This window comes from Hemicordylus capensis, chromosome 1 (genome assembly GCF_027244095.1).
Source record: "Hemicordylus capensis ecotype Gifberg chromosome 1, rHemCap1.1.pri, whole genome shotgun sequence".
Classification (NCBI taxonomy): domain Eukaryota; kingdom Metazoa; phylum Chordata; class Lepidosauria; order Squamata; family Cordylidae; genus Hemicordylus; species Hemicordylus capensis.
Window position 1 is genome coordinate 10291028 of NC_069657.1, and position 20601 is coordinate 10311628.

General features: G+C 46.5%; 2 protein-coding genes across 16 annotated transcripts in view; both read right to left on the reverse strand.

Annotated features, from left to right (window-relative positions):
* The window catches only part of KTN1 (kinectin 1), a 149404-nt gene that overhangs the window by 67658 nt on the left and 61145 nt on the right, over positions 1-20601 (reverse strand). For 8 of the 15 annotated variants that reach the window (XM_053256036.1, XM_053255997.1, XM_053256088.1 and 5 more), the window contains exons 3-9: positions 19387-19524; positions 14642-14818; positions 12796-12926; positions 6053-6169; positions 4847-4987; positions 2684-2790; positions 1104-1236 (exon numbers count right to left, since the gene is read on the reverse strand). In XM_053256036.1, the coding sequence (XP_053112011.1) occupies positions 1104-1236; positions 2684-2790; positions 4847-4987; positions 6053-6169; positions 12796-12926; positions 14642-14818; positions 19387-19524 (944 nt within the window). Of the gene's footprint in view, positions 1-1103; positions 1237-2683; positions 2791-4846; positions 4988-6052; positions 6170-12795; positions 12927-14602; positions 14819-19386; positions 19525-20601 lie in introns of all 15 variants that reach the window. The other 7 variants (XM_053255988.1, XM_053256008.1, XM_053256039.1 and 4 more) reach the window with 1 other exon arrangement.
* On the reverse strand, positions 6963-12037 carry LOC128327346 (uncharacterized). The gene is made up of 2 exons (XM_053256101.1): positions 11587-12037; positions 6963-9481 (listed from the first exon to the last, which is right to left on the reverse strand). Exons 1-2 carry the CDS (start codon positions 11811-11813, stop codon positions 8578-8580), a joined length of 1131 nt encoding a protein of 376 aa, XP_053112076.1. The 5' UTR covers positions 11814-12037; the 3' UTR covers positions 6963-8577.

Genomic DNA, 20601 nt, shown 5'->3' on the forward strand with positions numbered 1-20601 from the left:
CCCCCCCATTCAGCTTTCTTTTTTAAAGACAGTGGGGTGGGGCTCACGGGGGGGGCAGTCTGGGGGCCAAAATTACCTAGGTATGGCCCTGAGTGGCAGGCCATCCAGAAGTCTCCCTAGCTGACCAGGCAGGGACTCTGGAATTTGTTAAATTCAAAGAATGGCATGACACTATGAGACCCAGTTCCCCTCATCGTCTATGAAATCCTTATATTAAGCATGGCGCCTACATCATGCCATTATTAACTTAGTAATTTGACTACACTCAGTCAGAAAACAGAAGCAGAATACTTGCTGAATAAATAATTTGATGTGAGAGGAGCCCATAAAGTGCTATCTCTGCTTCTATCTATGTCCTTGACTCCCACATAAGCAATGGAAGGGTTTTACAGTATACTGGCCTCTATAAAGTGTGCAGGTCATGATGCTTCTGTAGCTGGCAACACATTCAAAGAAGAGTACACACCTTTCATATGTTCTGCCTATTTGTCCTGATAGAACAAATAGCCTGATGTTGGCCACAGATCCTTTTTGGGTCAAAATGCCCTTTTTGGAGCTTTAGCTGACCTCCAAACATGGAGGTTTCATAGACAAGAGAGATAAATACTGGGAGAAAATACAGTTGGGGGTGGGCGGGGGGAGAAGGTAAGTAACATACCCTAATGGAACAGCTGTACCTCCAATACCACTGAAGAGTCACTCCAGGAAGTTGCCTAACCTTGGAAAAGATGTTCCTGGGGTGGCCATAGGAAGGGGGAATAGAAAAACTGCCCTGGCAGCAGCCTCAAACTATTGTGGATCCAAGCTGCTGGCCAAGACAGTAGAGATTATGGAATTTCAAATGCATTTCCTCTTCCCACTAGAAACCTCGTCTGAAGTCCCAATTGATCTCCTAGCCTTCTGCAAATGCTACTTGAATATTTCCACTCCCTGCACCCCGCACATAAAAGAGGCTGTAAGAAACTATAGTAGAAGCATGGTACTCTGTTGCTAACTACTCCCTGGAGGGTTTTCAAAACCACAATTCCTTTGGCAGCTTCTAATGCCTCCAATGTGTATTTACGCAGCAGATGGCAATTCTGCAGCCACAGAAGCCGAGATACCTTCAGTTGATTGATGGTTTGTTCAGCATTCTTCTTCATGAGTTCCTCCTGCTGCAGTTTGTTGCTCTTTTCCCCCAGCTCATTCACAAGCCTAGCACAATCCTGGCGCAGCTTGTTGAGCTCTGAAGACTGCCTAGATGAGAAGAAGGAACACGGTTGTTCACACTGTAAGCAAAGGAAGTACCTGGCAGTCTGAAGGAAGCACATTTGCATCCTTCAAATGTGGCCAGGCTGTTGCCATTGGGAATTGAAGGTAAGACTATTTTAAGCATAAGGAAGCACTAAGCATTCCATATTATCAAAAACTATTAAAATTTGCAACTTTAAAAATACAGATCCAATGAAACAATCTTCTTCTGGAATGAGTTTTGTTATGTATGTAGACCCTGGCCTATAATATAATGGAAGCATAAACTGAAAAATCTCTATGTTCTACACACACTAAACTTCATTATCCCATGTGGATACAACAGTACAGTGGTCATAGAAATTATATATTTGATTTAAAAAAAATACTGAAACATGTAGGGTTTTTCTATGCACACACAAACAATGCAAGCCATTGCAGCTGGTGATGGGAGTTGTAGTCCAAGAGCTGGAGAGCCAGTCAGGATGACCACCCCTGCTATATGCCAAGGTCCCATCCCCCCGGCAAACTTTAAATAAGAGAGAGAGAGGGAGACCATCAGCGATGAACACCCCAAACGAAATTTTGAGTCTTTGAAATAAGGAAATAGAATGGCACATGTTGAGCTACACCGTGGTAAAACGTGAAGCTTAATTCAGAGGCTGAGGACTCGTGAAGGCAGTACTACAGTGCTGGTAATCCATTAGGAGGAGAATGCTATCAGCCACCGACAACAATTCCAGGTTCCCTTCTGTCTCACAGCTTCCAACTATGCCCGCCTAAGCTAACATATTATCAGTGCAGCAAGGGCCATCTCTGCTTTCAGAGTAGAGCTGCACTCTATCATCTTACCTAGTCTGGATCAGAGGGGAAAGCAAAGAGACTGTAGCCCCACATCAGTCTGTAGCCGATGAGACTGTAAAGCCGATGAGACTGTGTAGCTGATAAGACTATAGCAAAGAGACTGTAGCCCAAGACTGCCAAGTTCTGGCTGCCACTGTGATCAGTACTATGACACAATACCCATTTGGTACTGGAAAGAGTTCTCCCAAATTTCCTGATTAGCACTAAACTACCAAAACAAAACTGGAGAAGGTTCTTGTGAAGATGTGCCTTAAGAACCAAAGGACTTGGTCAACCGAGAATTAGAGAGCCTCTTCTGAAGACAGAATCTGCAGACCCACCAGATTGATTCTCTCTACAGTCTAGACATGCAAATATAAAGGAGAAACTACAGTAAGTAGTGAAATCAAAACACCACCCATTTCATTGGGTGATAACTTTATGGCCCATAGTACACAGAATATACAACTAAAATTCACAAACTTCAAGAACACATTGTCTTCTATCACTTGTTCATTGCACTAGTCTACAGCAAACAGCTTCCAGGATCATCATAACTGCAGGTTAAAAGGCAAAAATGAATGTTCCAGTGGAATCACCAATAGCGTACTTGCTTTCCATTTGGTTGGTGGATGAGCTGACAGCGTCTCTCAGAATACCATTCTCCTGCTTCAGCCGATTGATCTCCGCCTCCATCTGCTCACGAAGCTGCTGGAACTGGAGAGGGGAAGAAATCAGTGGAGCCAGATCACTGTGCCATCCAGCCCAGGATTGTTTACATTGATTGCTGGTGCTTTTCAAAAAACCTTACGCAGAAGCGGTCACCAAAGACTCAGACTGAAATGCCCAGTGAGCCCGAGACCTTGGACTAGGCACAGAACTATACCCCTGGCCTTATTTCCTGTTACGGGAACTGGAAAGAAGTACACCCCCCACCTCCACACACACCCCCAAAAAAACCCTAGAGGACTCCTGTTGAAAGGCTTAAGACTTGCAATCAAGCAGTTACCAAAATCCTGGAATACGACAAATATTTGTATACCACTTTTCAACAAGAAGTTCCCAAAGCAGTTTACACAGATATAAAATAAACAAAATGGCTCCCTGTCCTCAAGAGCTCACAATCTAAAAAAGAAACATAAGACAGACACCAGCAACAGCCACTGAAGGGATGCTGTGCTGGGGATGGATAGGGTCAGTTGCTCTCCCCCTGCTAAATAAAGGGAATCGCCACTTTTTAAAGGTGTCTCTTTGCTCAGTTGGCAGGGGAATAGACTGACAAAAGCGTCTCAGCAATCCTAAGCCATACTTTGGATTACCTGAGAGCCTTAAACAAGAGCACAAGCACATTTGTCTTCTCCCACCCCTCACTATTTTGCAAGAGCCCAAAGCAAAGTGACAGGTCAGAGAATGGAAACAACCAAGCCCTATGCTGCCATGGCCCTGCATGGAGACTACTCCTGCTGTCCTGGCTCCAAACAGCTGCACCTGCAGGCCAATGAGAACTGCGCCACTGCCACAGCTCTGACCGTTAGAAGAAGCCGTCAGCATAAAGCCACTCATCTGCAGCTCACAATGGTAGATGACAATGCCAAGCACTCGCCGTAGGCAACAGCATCCTTCCTAAAAGGCTGGGACCAGAGACCCCCAACCTTGGCTCCCCAGATGTTTTTGGATTACATTTTCCGTCGTCTCCACCCACCAAAATGAACAACACAGCTGCTATGCTTCCTAACCCAGTTAAATTCTAGGTTTCATACTGGGTATTACTAATGCTTTGGTAACCGTCATGTACCTCTGTTTGGTCTGGCAGTCAAGAAAAAAAGGAAAAGCGAACTGGATAGAACTACTGTAAACTGTGACAGAGATCAGGAAAAGTAGAGACTGGGACGTTTACTGATTGCGGAGTTCGATATGTGTCACTGATCGTAAGGCTTACCATCTACATAATGATGCTCTTCTCTCATGGCCTAAGAGGTATAGTACAATAAAGTTTTATCTGATCTGCTTTCCAATGCCATCTCCTAGGTGAAAAGGCTAATTCGAGTTTTGGAAAAACCAGTGCCTTGATCAATGCAAATGGCAAGAAGTCCAACAGCCCTAGACCTTTTCCTCCTCTCATGGGTAAAATAAAGGAAATTTCCCTCATTTCCCCAACAATCTTAATGGTGGCAAAAGAATCCAAGATAGGCTCATCATCCAATTCACTTTTGTTTCTGGAAAAGCTTTGTGTTGAGATGAAGCATTCAAGCCCATGTAGGTTCTGCATAAACATGTGGTGACAGCCAACGGGGAAGGCTTTAAGAGGAGTTTGGATAACTTCCTGGAGGAGAGGTCTATCAACAGCTACTAGCCGGAGGGCTATAGGCCACCTCCAGCCTCAAAGGCAGGATTGCCCCTGAGTACCAGTTGCAGGGGAGTAACAACAGGAGAGAGGGCATGACCTCAACTCCTGCCTGTAGGCTTCCAGTGGCATCTGGTAGGACACTGTGTGAAACAGGATGCTGGACTAGATGGGCCGCCTTGTGCCTGATCCAGCAGGGCTGTTCTTATGTTCTTATTATAAATCCCACTGAAACAACAACAGCTTTAAGCATCGTGCATGGAAATGCTCCTCAGAAGCAGCAGCTATCCCACATTAAGCTGAATATGCCATCACCTGGCCAAGTCAAATGCAATGTTCTTTGCTGAGGCAATTACTCATTTCCACCTAAAGCATCCGCATATCTCAGCAGAAATGCACTTTGCATGCCAACCTCAGTTATGCTTTTACCTTCATCTTCATCTGTTGAGTTTCTTGGTAGCCTACATGGATTTTGTTCTGGAAAACCCCATTATCCTTTTCCAGCGTGCCGATTCTCTCCTTCATCTTTGCCGTAACCAAATTGCTTCTTTCTTTCTCTGAAACCAGCTCCTAGGACAACACCAAAATGATGTCACATTTCCACAAGCAAACTTTTTTTAAAAAATCAAACATGGAGGATTGAATGCCAACAAATGAAGGGGACAAGAACTATGCCCAAATAGACTTGATTGTGACTGGGGAGGATAAAGGCTAAGCCCAGGCTGCACAATTTTGCTGCCCCAACTGTTTTTGGACTGCAACTCCCATAATCCCTAGCCACCATGGCCAATAGTCAGGGATTATGGGCACTGCAGGCCAACACCTGTAGGAGGGCTGAAGTTGTGCAGCCCTTGATTAAGCCAAAGGCTTCATGGAAGACCTGCGTTTTGCAGAGGGGACTTCAAGGGAGGAAGCGGGAGTGAGAGAGGGGGGAGCAGCACATGTTATAAGGGCTAGGCATATAACATAGAATTCCATGAGTGTGTGAGGAGGGGCCACAACTCGTGGTCAAGCATATGCTGTGTAGGCAATAAGGTCTCAACTTCAGTTCCCAGCATCTCCAAAAAGGGCTAGGGGGAAAACCTTGCCTGGAGAGGCTCTGTCAGTCAACGTAGACAATACAGATCTAGATGAACCAATGGTCTGATGTGTAATAAGAAAGTTCCATTTACAAGTCAGGGGCAGCAGGGGAGGAGTTCCTTTAAAGAGCACAAGACTTTTGGACAACTCAGGGTTGTACGTGTGCATGAGGGAAAATTTAAGAACAGAAAGAAAGTGGGGGAAATGCTTAAGAATCCCCCCCCCCACTTTTAATAGCAGGGACAAGGAGTTATTTTCTGGATGGATAAAGGAGCTGTGCAGGAAGCAGAGAAAGTGATGCATGCTTCTCTGATCACTGCTCCCTCACCCTCCCATCCTGACACACAGCAGTTCTGGACTTAGGCTCGCTTTTTCACTTCTTCAAGAGGAGAAACCCTAGAGAGCACAACCTGGTTTCACAAACAAGTACAAAAGTCAAGCTGTAAAATAATGTGGCTGTGTTTCCATGCGCGATCCCTGCTCTTCATTGGTTCTGGACAGGGAGGCCACACGTGCCATTCAGGCATGTGTGATTTGCCCTGGGAGTCACCACACCTGTGAGAGCTGCTTGCACTGCTCCTTTGCAACCGCTGCTTCTTCCTTCATCGCCAGAAGCTGTTTGTCCTTTTCTTGCAGCTGGTGCAGAGCTGTGGCTGAGTCCACCTTACTAGCCTGCAACACATTAATGAGGTTAAGAAGAAACCAGGGCCTGCAGACCACGGCGACTAATTGACTGAAAATGTACTGGGATCCAGATAAAGGTGGTGGTGGGTTTTTGTGTGTGTGTTTCTTGTTTTAACCATTTTTAATGTTTTAACGTGATTTTTATGGAGTTTTATTGCCTTTTAATTTTTGTAGACCGCCTTGGGATCCATTTTATGAAAGGCAGTCTAGAAATTGAATGAACAAACCAACAAACTAACCAAAACAGACTCTACTCTGAGGAGAGGTTATGACTGGATAGACCAAGATGACAACACACAAAAACCCAGGTTCAGAAGCGGGGTGGGGAAGTGAAGGGTGCTGTGAAACGGAGCATGGTTTCACTTTCCGTGAAGGCTCCTTCTTGATGCTGGAGCCGAGGACATCTCTCATTGGGTTATCGTGTCCACGTGCTCCCAGGCAGGACTAATCAAAATTAGTTACTAGGTTTAAGAGCCCCGGACAGATAACCCCGCCCAGTTCTTTTAGGCCAGATGTGCAAATAGCACGGAAGTAAGTAGTATACAACCAGCGTTCACACACACACACACACACACACACACACACACAACAAAGAAGATAGAGGAACCCCAGAAACCTCTGGAACTATTAGCTGTGCTCTTGTAATATGCTCAAGTTTCCCGTGGAGTAGGCCAGGACACCGCCTGGGAGGGCCGAGATGTCCTCGTCTCCAGCATCAAGAAGGAGCCTTCACGGTAAGTGAAACCAATGCTACGTTCTCTGATGCCTGGAGCCGAGGACATCTCTCATTGGGACATACCAAAGCCCTGGCCAAAACTCTCTGGGAGTGTCCGTGCCTACTCCGGGGGAAGAACCTGTTGAAGCACTCTGCGTCCAAATGCAGCTTGAGAAGACGCATATAGATCAATTTTATAATGCTTTGTAAATGTTGACGGAGCCTTCCAAGTCACGGCCCTGCATATTTCATGCACTGGCGCGTTGGTTGAGAAGGCCGCAGATGTGGACACTGCCCTAGTAGAGTGAGCCAGAATGTGTTCTGGTGCTGGAAGGTGTAGAGACTCATAGGCTAGTGAAATACAAGCCTGTATCCATCTAGCAATAATCTGCGAAGACACTTGACTTCCCATGGAAGCTGGTAAAAAACTAACAAATAGACTCACCGTCTGCCTGAAGCTCTCCGTGCGTCTCAGGTATCTCTTCAAACATCTGCGTACGTCTAGTTTATGCCATTTTCGTTCTGTTGAATGAGTTGGCTTAGGACAGAACGATGGAAGTATGACATCTTGTGAGTGGTGGAATGCTGAGGACACCTTCGGCCTGATGGACGGGCTAGGAATGAGACGCATGGAGTCAGCAAAGAAAATGCATAAATTTTTATGAGCCGACAGAGGATGCAATTCAGAGATTCTTCTTGCAGATGTAACAGCATTTAAGAATGCCGTCTTGTATGATAAAAGCCTTAAGGGAATGGTTCCGATCGGCTCGAACGGATGATTCTGAAGTGCCTTAAGACAGTGTGGAGACTCCAAGATGGAAAAAGGTAAACCACCATAGGTGACAGCAGGGTGGCCCCCCTCAGGAATCTTTTTAAATGAGGGTGGTTAACAACCTTGGATTTGGATAGACCTGCTATCACACCTGTTAGGGAAGCAGCTTGTCTTTTTAAGGTATTAGCCTTGAGTCCTTTGTCTCAGCCATCTTGTAAAAATGCCAGGAGATCTTTAATGGACGCTGTCCCCTGAGGTATGGAATGCCTTGCTGACCATCAAAGAAATGCTCTCCATGTATACTGATATATACGCTTGGTGGACTCCCTTGTGGAAGATAACATGGTGGTTAGAACACTTCTCGAATAGCCAAACTTACTTAAAATTCCCCACTCAGTCTCCAGGCGGCTAGCTGAAACCAGCCTGGATCGTGATGTTCTATGGGACCTTGAAGTAGAAGGTCTGTTGACACCGGGAGGAACCACAGTTCCTGTATGGCCAAGTGATGTAACTCCGCAAACCATGGTTTCCTGGGCCAGTAAGGAGCTACTAGGATGACCTGAGCCTTGTGCAAGCGCACTCTGCGAAGAAAGCGGGCCAAGAGCGGAGTTGGTGGGAAGGCATACAGCAGTTCCCAAGGCCATCTCGCTGCTAGGGCATCTGCCCCTTCTGCTTGTGGGGAGGGGAAGCAGGTGAAGAACCTGGTGAGCTGTGCGTTCAGTGCTGAGGCAAACAGGTCGACTCTTAGGGTGCCGAAGCGTCGCGTGATAATCCGAAAGACTCTCCTGTTGAGTGCCCACTCCCCAGGAAGGAGCTGCTCTAGACTCAGCCAGTCCGCTATCGAGTTGAGATCCCCTTGTACATGGTGGGCTATGAGTGGGGCCAGGTGAACCTCCGCCCAATCCAGTATCAGTGATGCTTCCACTTGAAGAGATCGAAACCTGGTCCCCCCCTGTCTATGTGGGCCTTCGCCGTCGTGTTGTCTGTTCTTATCAACATGTGCGAACTGGTGATCAGGTCCTGGAATGCCAACAAGGCAAGACGGATGGCCCTCAGCTCCAACCAATTGATGCTGTGTACACTCTCGGCTTGTGACCACCAGCCTTGGGCTGTTCTGTGGTGACAATGTGCCCCCCCCAGCCAGTCTTGCTGGCATCGGTCGTGATCAGAATCCGGGCCGGGTCGAGGAACTCCTTGCCTCTTTGAGTGTTGGAATCCAGGAGCCACCACGGCAGGGACATTAGTATGTCCTGGGGAACGAGGATGGTTATGCTGACTTTCTTCGAAATGGGTTCCCTGAATGTTAGAAGGAACCATTGTAGCGGTCGCAGATGAAATCTGGCCCACGGTACTGCGCCCAACGTGGCCACCATTAGGCCGAGGAGACGTGCCAACGACAGGAGCTTGGCTTGACAAGCATTCAGCACCTCCCATATCTCTTCCCTGAGGCTCTTGATCCGGTCTTCTGGTAGGAAGAGACAGTCCCTTCGTGTGTCTATTAGGACGCCCAGATATTGCATCCTGGTGGAAGGTTGCAGGTGACTTTTTTCTACATTTACTAGGAATCCGTGTTGTTCTAATGTGTGAAGAGTTAGATGAAGGTCTCTTGTGGCAGGCAGTTCCAAGGGAAACCTTAAAAGCAGGTCGTTGAGATAACAAAAAACACGAACTCCCTGTAGTCTTAGATGTGCAATCACAGGTGCCAGCACCTTGGTGAAAATTCTTGGGGTTGAGGAGAGACCAAACGGCAGTGCTTTGTATTGATAATGTACTCCGCTGTATTTGAAGCGCAGGAGATGACGACTTTCCGGATCTATGGGAATGTGTAAATAAGCTTCCTTTAGATCTATGGAAGCTAAGAGGTCCAGATGTTGTAACGCCTCTGTTATGGTGCGAAGGGATTCCATGCGAAATCTGCATTTGGGAACCCACTGATTCAAAAACTTCAGATCCAGAACAGCTCTGAGGGATTTGTCCTTTTTGGGAACCGTGAAGATTATGGAATAGATTCCCTGTCCCTGATAGGCACCTATTCTATAGCCCCTATATCTTTTAAGTGGTGAATAGCGCCCAGAAGGCCAATATGCCTGATAGGCCAACGTGACCTTGGGGTTGCTAGAAATCTACTGGGTGGTAAGGATGTGAGTTCTATCTTGTAGCCCCACTGCACTGTCGACAGAACCCACAAGTCCGTAGTTGTTTCCTGCCATTTTTGAAAGAAGGCTGACAGGCGCCCCCCCCAGAGACCCTGCTGGGGAGTCATTGCTGTTTTTGAGACTTGGGTTGATTGGCAAAGGCCTGTCTGCCCTGGTTGAAGGGCCTAGCGCCTCGCTGTCTGCCCCATTGGGGTCGCTGGAATCTCGAATCCCTGTCTCTCCCTCGAAAGGAGGGTCGGAAGGATCGAAAGGGCTGGTACTGGAACTGAAAAGTCCTTCTTGGAGGAGGACGTTCCTGTTTATGTGTGGTGGATGGAAGAGGCATGGTCTTACGTTTGTCCTTAGACTCTACTAACACCTCTTTAAGGGCCTCCTCCCCAAAGAGTTTAACCCCATCAAAGGGAACAGAGGCCAAATTGGCCCTAGAATTTGCATCCACAGGCCAATGTTTTAGCCACAAGTTACGGCGTCCCACGACTGTGGCTGTGGAAGCCCTGGATGAAAATCTTATAGCATCTAGGGTCGCATCAGAGACAAAGGCTTGCGCCTTTTGAATCTTTATGAGTTGGTGCCTTAAATTAAACACATCTGTAGGGGGGGTCCTGAATAAGGTCATCTAACCAAACTATAGATGCCCGCAACAACACTGAGGCCACCGCCGAGGCCCTAATGGCCAGAGAAGAGGCCTCATTAGCCCTTTTGAAAGAAGCTTCCAGTTTTTTATCATTTTGATCTTTCAGGGCTGATTCCCCATCCTTCAGTAGTAAAATCCCATTTAGAAGGGCAACCACCGGGGCATCTGTTAAGGGTACTTTAAACATGTCCATAGCCTCTTGTTGGAATGAGTAGTACTTATTGGCCACTGCCAATGATCTACGACTAGAGGAGGGGAGTAGCCACTCCTCCTTAACCGTATCAGCCAGGAGTTCTGGGAGAGGTAACAGCAACTCCTTACTCTTCAGTTTAGGAAACACCAGCGAGCCCTTAGTAGGTGGAACCGCCTCAGTGGCCACAAGTGTTTGAAGGTCTAATGTATTCATGGCCCTAGACATGAGGGGATTCAAATCCACTTGAAAAAATAATCTTTGAGATATTGTGGATGCAGGATTGTCCTGGTCATCCGACCATTCTCCCTCTTCTTTGTCAAATGGGTCTAAAGGTAATTCCGGCCGTGGGTTAGGAATAGAGATCAGTGATGGAACCACAGGATTAGGAATTGGAGCAACAGGATTTGGTATAACAACAGGTACCCCCGGATCTGGAATATCTAACGGTACCGCATCTGCTCTTGAAGGAGTCGGGGATATCAGCCTGCCAGGGCGAACGGGCTCACTTGGGGGAGCTGGAGGTAGGGGGTTACTGGGTGTAATATCCGGTGACTCCCCGCCAGACCCCTCCAAAGAGCGAAACCCCCCCCCCCCGCCTAAAACCACCATGTCATGAGGTGGAATCAGGTCGCGCCTCTCAGCGTTAGTGTGCCTTCTCTTGCGTGTTGCTTTTCTGGGGGCCTGAGAAGTGGACTCCTCAGAAGAGGACGTATAAACACGTTCCCTGGACCTTTTCTTAGACTTCTTCCCTTTTTTAACCATCTCCCTAAGAGACACAGAAAAGGTCTCTTTAATCCAGTCCTGCCATGTAGTCAGCATATCCAAATGGAGACTAATGGCCTGAGGAGGTACATTCTGAATAGGCTGAGGGACATTTTTACTGGGGGGTCATTTACTGGAGGTCCCTGGCTAGCCGCGACAAGGAGGGATCTCACCGGTCTTTCTTCTGTTGAGCCAGCTCCCTGACGGTCCGTGGAAGAAACGCGGCTTGGAACAGCAGCGGCTCCCAGGATTCCCGCCAAAACTGTCGAGCCGCCATTTGCAGGAGCTGCTGCAGAGCCACTAGAGGGCGCGGCGGCAGAAGCGGTACGGCTCGGCTCTCTGAGCTCTGGAATGGGCGGGAACGAGACCGAGTTCTGGCCAACACCATCCAGGCTTGCATCTCCCCTTGCTCTCACCGCAGTTCGCGTTGTGCGGATGAGCAGGGATGGGCCCAATCCAGCACCCATGCCCATAGCACTTGAGGGACCCGATATGGCATCCCTCAGCAAATCCTCCTCTTCCTGTGCAGCCATTAATGGCGGCGATACGGGGGGCGAGCCCAGCGCTCGAGAGGTGAACGGGAAGCCCTCCATTTGTCCTCCCCTGGGCACTAAAATGCGTCTAATAGCCTGGCGACACTCCATTGTGCAGGGAAACAGAGAAATGACAGTTGAGGAGGATAGCAAAAAGAGCGGGAAAGAAAGTGGGGGTTTTTTGTTTTAAAGTTATTTGTTTTAAAGTTATTTGTTTGTTTTAAAACTAAGTAAAAACTAAGTAAGAAATAGAGTAAAAGTCCAAGTACAATGAGAAATACCACAAAGAAGGAAGAAAGAGACAAACAAGATTTGCAAGAGCAATACGAATGATCTCTGCCTAGGAGCGACTGCAGGACTAAAAGAACTGGGCGGGGTTATCCGTCCGGGGCTTTTAAGCCTAGTAACTAATTTTGATTAGTCCTGACTGGGAGCACGTGGACACGATAACCCAATGAGAGATGTCCTCGGCTCCAGGCATCAGAGAATAGTGTTTTATTGACAATACATTATGCAGTAGCCCAACACATTCTGAGTACCAAAACATCTCCTCAGAAGCGACTGCACAAGGTGTGTTACCCTGAGCTGTTCTAATCAAACGATCCCACAGCACTTTCTTAAGGCCTGCCCTCTAACTGCATGTGTTCCAGCTCCAGAAGAAGGGGACCTCAAGCTAGAAACCATTATTTCCCATACCAGTATCAGAAAAACAGCACAGGGTGCAGACATGACAATGTTCACCTCTTTTCTAATAGATTTCAGAATCAGCCCTTACCCCAAAGGCTCAGCCTAAACATCAGATTTGCTAGACAAGACTCCTTTCTGGCCAGGTCACAAAGCAGTGCTTACCTTCTGCAGAACATCCTGAATCACATTTGATTTCTCCTTCAAGAGCTCCACCACAGACAAGGCCTCCTCTTCTGTGAAGATCATGTTCTTCATGGCCAAGAGAAAGTCCTTAAATTTCACCTCTGCATTTTCTAGAATAAGGCAGTAGCAAAGTGTGTGTGTATTTTATTTTACATTATCATGATAGAAAAGGCTTATGCAAAAGCAGATAAGGGAAAGTTAAGTGCGAATATTAACCAGCAGTTCCAAGTAACAAATATGAAGACTGGAGACACCGGTCTGCCAATGACACTGCTCTGGATTCTACATTTGCACAGCAATAGCAGGTTACCTGCTGAATGTGCATTGGACCAGGGATGAACAACTGGCAGTCCACAGGTTGAATCTGACACTTTGCCTGTCCTCAGTCCCCAACAGCCCTGCCAGATTTTAAGTGCATTAAAATACTTTGCTCATAGTTTCCCCTTTAAAGGCAAAAGACCCATGAGAGCCTCCATAAGTACAGCATTCAGACATTATGGCACTGCCATCTCAACAAACAAAAAAGGATAGCCAGTAGTCAATTTCTAGAGGAGACATTTGTTCCTCAACTCCCCGATTTGAAAATGATGGTTTTACTCCATCAGAGCACACATTCCATGCCCGTGAAGCCCTTAGAGCTGGGCAATGCCGGTTGAGTACAAAACCTTGTCAGCTGCAAGGGTTTGTTCCAGCCCTCAGATTATTGTCTGGATAAAACAATGCCCCTAGACAAGGCTGAAGTCATTCAATTTGGGAATAGGCCAGCCACAAGCAGCAGCCCTAATCCAAGGCATCCATATCAAACCTTAAGCAAACAGGCTTGGTCAATGCAAACATCATAAGGAGGCACCAACAGACTCTGGCCAGGGAGGCAAAAAGCTTAGCTCAAAGTAGCGTCCCCGGAGGTTAAAAGAAGTACAAGAAAACCTTTTGCTGATACCCCGAAAGAGCTTACTGCTCAAGCGAGGGGAGTGTTTCTAATTCTGGTGCACAAATCCCAGACAACACAGGAAAAGAATTAGCTACATGTGAATAAGGTTACAGATTATGGAATCAACAAGATAGGATGAGCATCAACAAGCAAGGAGGGTTTCCATTCACCCTAATGGAACTGGATAGCTAGATTAAAGGAACATTTTAGGCAGGGGAAGGAGCAGAGGCAAAGATTTCCTCCATACATTATTGTTTCCTCCATACATTAGCAATGAGCGCACTGCCCAGATCTAGATTTAAGCTACATGCTTTGTAGTAACACTACACATTGCTGTTGCCACAGGACACACTGGTGTTACACTGCATATAAATGTACATGCATGTTTTACTTCTGTATCATCTGCTCTTCCCCACTGTTGTAAAATAGGGGTGTCCTGTGGATAATCAGAATATCAGTGCTGCTCTCAGTCTCTTCCTTCCCGCCCACCAACCAACACACGCTGTATTTGTGAATCCAGAAATATTCTCAAAAAATTTTCAGCAGCAATTGCTTTGTCTCTTGTAGCCACAGAGTTTGAACTAACAGAATGCAAAGGTGATGTTCAGCAACACTTTACAGAGGCACACTTGGTGCATAGTGCGTGGCACGGAAGCCAGGCCTGGGGGGCACCAATCAAGTTGCAACACGTACGACCCCAAGTACTAGCAGCTCCATCAAGATGCCCTAAACACACTTCCAGTCTTCATGCTTCTCTGCACATGAAGGGCCAACTTTTTTTTTCAGATGGGAAACCACAGGTTCTCACAATCTCATTGCACTGACTGCATTTTCCTGCTCCCCAGCACGACCTACCAGTCCACTTGGTCAGGCCACCTCCTTGACGCCAGTTACCTTTGTCCGTTTCATTCTTCAGCTTCTTTGCGTTGCTTTTCTGCAGTCCTTCAACCCCATCTTGTTTGGACAAGTCAGCTGCTTCTCTCTTTTCTACTGCTGGGTTCTGGTCGGCATTATCCATCAAAGGAATGTAAGTTGTGGCATGAATCAAAGGCTCATCCACCAGCGTCATAACTAGAATTTTAGGGAACAAGATGAACATCGTCAAGTATTACTGTTACAAGCTGAATGTTCTTCCAACTCACTCTAAACACATTTGGTGACAGGCTAAGTGTATTCCTGTCTAAACTGATTGGCCGGAGATTCAGGACAGGATGGGTCAGAAGCCCATCACAATAAGCATAATTTAGGGAATTTGCTCCACAAGGTGTGGTGATGGCCACTAAAGCTGCCAACTATTTAGGACTGGCCTGAAGTTTCCAGGAACTGGCATAAATCTTCAGATGACTATTGAAAGCAATATAGGAGATTTTAATGGCTGGATATTGTGAAAAATACTGGGGTATGGGGTAGGGGGAACCTTTAGGAATAGCTTCAAACTGGCAACTCTAATAGTCACTAAAGACTATTAGAGTTGCCACTAAAGTTTAGAATAGGACTGTGCAGATTCATGGAAGAGCGGTCTATCACTGGCTACTGGGGGTCATACTAAATGTATGAATTAGGATTAGCATGCTTGTTCTTTATTCAACAATTTGCAGCCAGATGAAGCACCCCTGTGAATCAGGACTACAACGGATGCGGGGCAGGGGTTAATCCTCTGCTTCAACCATGGTCCTGATACGGGTGGTCGACTACAGCTGCTACTTGCCCAGAATCAGCAAGCTGCTTGACCTTGTGGCAAACCTCCCAAAAATGTATGGCCGTCAATACTGCAGAAGCCTCATCTAAGCGGCAGTTCCAGCAGGTGGTGCTACAACCACCTTGAATAAGAATCTATGACGCTGCCTTATACCAAATCATACCCTTGGTCCATCCAGGTCAGTATTGCCTACGCTGATGGGTAGTGCCTTCTCCAGGTCTCCTTCCTAGCCCTATTTGGAGATGCCAGAATTGAACTTGGGACCTGCTGCGTGCAAAATGTGCGCTCTACCAATGCATGATGGCAGCTCCCCAAATATTCACCTAACTTTCACTCGTCCCCATAAGGAAGTCCAAGAATCCACATGACAATCACCACTTATGTGGCAACATGAGCTTCCTCTATTTTCCCTTCAGGCTGGGGGTGGGGCTGCATGCCTGAGTAATCCCTTCACCAGTAAAGGTCCCTGCACAGAAACAACCTGCAGTGGCCCAGTGCAGATCCGTGCTTCCGACTGCATAAAACTGGCTGGCCCCAATCCAGGAACTACCATTCTGGGAACATCTTTGCACTGGCCTTCCTTCTCAGTTGCATAACTCGAAATGGCAAGCTGAGACACGAAAAGCAGCCGCTCTCTCTCCAACGCTACTCCTGTCTTTCCTAATCATGGTCCAGGACATGTCCAACATTTTGACAGGACTATGTTGAGACAGCTTGGTTTTCAGCTAAAAAACTGACAGAGAGAGAAAAATTCTTTCTTCACATGGAATATGTTCCAGTTAGGCTGGGCTGGGAAGTGGAAAAGCTCTACAGTTATATTTCTTCAAAAGTAGGATGTATTATGTTTATGGTTGGGAAGGTGTTCTTAAATCACAGCATTCCTTTATCCCAAGAGAGTGCCTCCTCTAAAATAACCTTATACGAGCTTCTAACTGCCCCTCAGCCAACGACTCAGAGTGGCCTCGTACAGGTCATTTAACCTTTATAAGTTGCAATAGAAGTAACTATTACTAGCTGGCCCGGGCACAGACCACCTGCGCCTCTAGTTTGCCCCTCATTCTCAGCCCCCTCCCTCATTCACAGCCCTTCCCCCTCCTCTCCCCTACCTCTCGGCCCATTATGGGCAGCCTGCCTGCCCGCCGCTTTCTCCCCCCTCCCGCCACCACCGCTTTCTCTCCCCACCACTTCCCACTGCGGCTTTCCCTGCCACCTCTTTCTCTCGCCCGTTTGTCCACATTCAGCCCCATTGCGAGCCATCCTTACATTTGGCCGGTGGGCGGGCCGGAGAATGAGGCTGTGCCTCCCTCTCTGCTACTTGCCCGGCCGTTCTGCACATTCGGCGGCAGTGCAGTGGGCCGGAGAGGGAGGCTGCACCACCCTCTCCACCGCCTTCTCGGCCGCTCTCCTGGGCAGCAGTTTCTCCCCCCACCCCCACTGCCCATCCCAGCCATGGTCTGCTCTCCGGCAGCTGCTTGCAAACTCTTGAGAGAGCTACCATACGTGGGATTAGTGGTGGGTACGCCTTAGAGGAATAGATATATAGAATGAGAATAATCTCCTTCTTGAAATCTAGAGAAGATCCTCCATTCTCTTTGGCCCAGTTTCTGAAATCATCAACAATTGTGTGCCCCCTCCTCCTCTTTCTGGTTTACTCAAATAGACTGTCGCAATGTAAAAGTGGAGCTAAATACGGTTACCATAAACCATGAACAATATCATGCTTCAATCCCACTATAGAACAGATTTCCACTCCATGGTTTGGAGACAATTGCTGGTTAGCAATTTCCATAGTTTGCCCAATGCGGATGTCGCAGAACACTGTGCTTAAGCAAAGCAGGAATGGGAGGAGGGAATTCATGCAGGAGAGGGGGAGCTGGCAGTGCACAAGCCCAGAAGGGGTTGCCCATTACCAAACCATGACATGATCTAGCCATGACATATAGCCACCTTGTCGCCCTTTCCCCAGCCTCAATACACACAGAATCTTTATTATGGATTTCATTCATTCAATTTATATACTGCCCATTCTAAAGTGGCTCAGGGTGGTTTACATTAGAATCAAGAACACATAACAAAATAAAAACTTAGACCAGATTAAAATTAAAACTAGATATTATTAAAAGCCAGGCTAAAGATATGGGCTTTTAAAGGCTCTCCTGAAGGCCTCTAAGGAAGATAATCCTTTTTTATCCATGGGGAATGAATTCCACAACCCAAGGGTGACAACTGAGGAGGCCCAATCCCAGGTTACTACCAGATGAATCAGTGGCGCCTGAAGATGAACCCCTTGATGATCCTAACGAGCAGTGGGGATCTTGTAGGGAAAGATGCTCTCTCAGGTAACCTGGACCTAAGCCATTCAGGGCTTTAAAAGTAACAACCAGCACTTTGTATTTTGCCCAGAAACATATTAGCAGTGAGTGCAGCTGTTTAAGAACAGGCATAATGTGGTCCCTCCGGGATACCCCAGAGACCAATCTGTCTGCCGCATTTTGAACTAACTGAAGTTTTCAAACTACATATCAAGGCAGGCCTAAATAGAGCACAGTGCAGTAGTCCAACCTGGATGTTACCTGCTGGTGTATCACTGTTTTGGTCAGAATGACTGACCTCACAGAGATGTTACATTTGGAGACCTTTTAACCTTACCACTCAAGCACCAACCATGCCACTCTCATGGCAAAGAGCACATCATCATCATCAGAGTGGCCTGTACCACATCTGCTATTAAGTTAGTCACTGATCTGTAAAGTTGCTGCCTGGATTCTCAGCATACCATTGCTTGACCCACAAGTCAAACTTTGCTGCCTTGAGCAATTTACAGGAAAACACCACAGAGATTTCACAAATAAGATTAAATATCGGTGGACATAACAACAAGGTTTTGATGTGGATTCTTTTCTCAGAAGGTACATTCCCATGAGTGAAAATGGCAAATAATAGATTAATATTTATCCGGAGCATTAAAGATAGGCTATAAAGCAGATGAAGAAGAATCCTGCTGCATCTTAAAAGCTCAGGTGTGTACTTGATCTAGAAAAAGACTATACATATTGAGGAAGATCAAGGGTACAAACATATTTATTCCGTTATATTAATATTATAATCTACACATCTTAATCAACAAAAATATTAATTGTCCAAAATACAGTATTTAATAGTAGAATTCACAATACATAACAGCTGGCTTAGGTAAGTCTCTTCATAGATTCAACAAATGGCCGCACTCTCCAGTTAACTGTCAATCCTTTCTTTTAAAAGGCTTGTAAGATATGCCGAAAGAATTTTGATGTTTGCCAGCCGCGTTTTGACTCAGAAGTCTCCATCAGTGATTTTCTTTAAGTGTAGCTTCTCAGGCTACACGGAGGACCATAATGGAACATCTTGGGAAACTGAAAATACTCCCTGTGCTTTTGAATTAAGATTCAGTTTGCTCCCAGCTGAGCTCATGCATGTACTTATATTTAAGTAACAGGGACTAATTCTAAATGCCTGCCCAATAGGAGGCAAATGCAGACCCCTACACATTGGCCCAGGCTCGCACAGCCTCGTACTGGAAATTCCACCCTCACCATCCATCACCCAGCCTTCCCGACCTGCCCTACCATCACCTTCCCTTAACTTAGTCGGCAAGGTCTTGCTCTCCTCCTCCGTCAGGATAGCCAGAAGACTGCAGGCACTCACAGAGGGACCTTGCAGCTCCTACTGTTCCAGTGCCAGGTAAGTGTGGAAGAACAGAAGGACACACTCCCAATCAAGAGCATTATGGGGCTTCAGAATCTGTTTCAATAGAATCTGCCTCAAGAAAAGGAAAAGAGCAATTTTCTGAGTTCTGTGGCTTTATCTGCAGAGCCCAATTCTGAAACTGAGCTCAGTGAACCTCACCTGTCACTACCTATGATAAAAGGAGTCTTTACACACATTCTCAACTGTGTATTACCATTATCTGTCTTTTGCTTCTTTGATGAAACTTTCTTCTTTCCTGCTCCGCTTTCTTGTTTTATCTCATGATGCAACAGGAGAGGGTCGTGCTTTTTGCTTGAGGATAGAAATGAATCACTCTTGGCATCCTGGTCATCTGCAAAACAAGATGTCAGCACATCAATCTAAGTTTACCTAAAATTACAGAGCGATGCTGGTGCCCAATACTGTCGCATTCCAGTGTGACCACACAACACCGCTTAGGCTATGCAGATAGGAGAAGGCCTTGCAAGATACTAGTTCTCCCTTGGTATACCCCACATGCCATGACAACAGGACTTTGCTTAATATTTGATGTGTACTCAGCACAACTGTCATTATCCATATTGCCTGGCAGAAAGAGTTTAAATATAGATCGGCAGAAGAGTCAATACGAGAGTGCAACCATGAATGTGCAACTATTAGTCATACAACTATTTCTGTTTTACTCTGAAACACCTGGATCTTGGGATGAGTTCTGCTGAAACCAACATCTAGCCTGATTCAGCAGAAGATTTCTCATTTTTCAAAGCAGAAAGAGGCAAACCTCCGTTCTATCAGAACGGGGGTGCCAAAGAAAAATGGGCTAGCCTTCTGCTGTATAAAATTGGTGCTCAGCAGGTGAAGTTTTATAGGTAGCTGCTACATAACATTTTAAGTATTGAAGCACTAAAAAGCTTTATTCTCATTGAAGCCAGAAGAGAGTAATTAACACACACAGCACCCTTAAGTCATCTTTCCAAAGAGTTTCCGGCGCACAGGCAGAGTGGGGACCTTTAGCCCACTTGCAGAACAGTGTACACGTTGAGAGACTGGGGGAATTGTGCACAGGCCCCAGTCATGCCTCCCGAGTCCCTCTTTACATGCGTGCTGTGTCAGGATGCCAGCCACTGGCGGCAGATTCTGCTCAAGTTAATCACTTTTAAGACCCACTGACTGCAAACCGTGATGCTCAGATCTCTCCTTGTTGAAAGTCAGTCAGGCTTTAAGCATTTAACTTTGGCTGAACCATGTGCAAGTGTCCTGTCACTTTATTTTAGCGCTGAATAACTTGCACCTTAACACTAGTTTGGTATAACTCAGAAGATCACACTTCCAGCATTCTATACATTTGTTGGACAAATAAAGATTAGCATTATTTTTTTCTTCTATGGTATTTAAGATGGGCAGCAAGATGCAAATTAAGGTTTTTAAG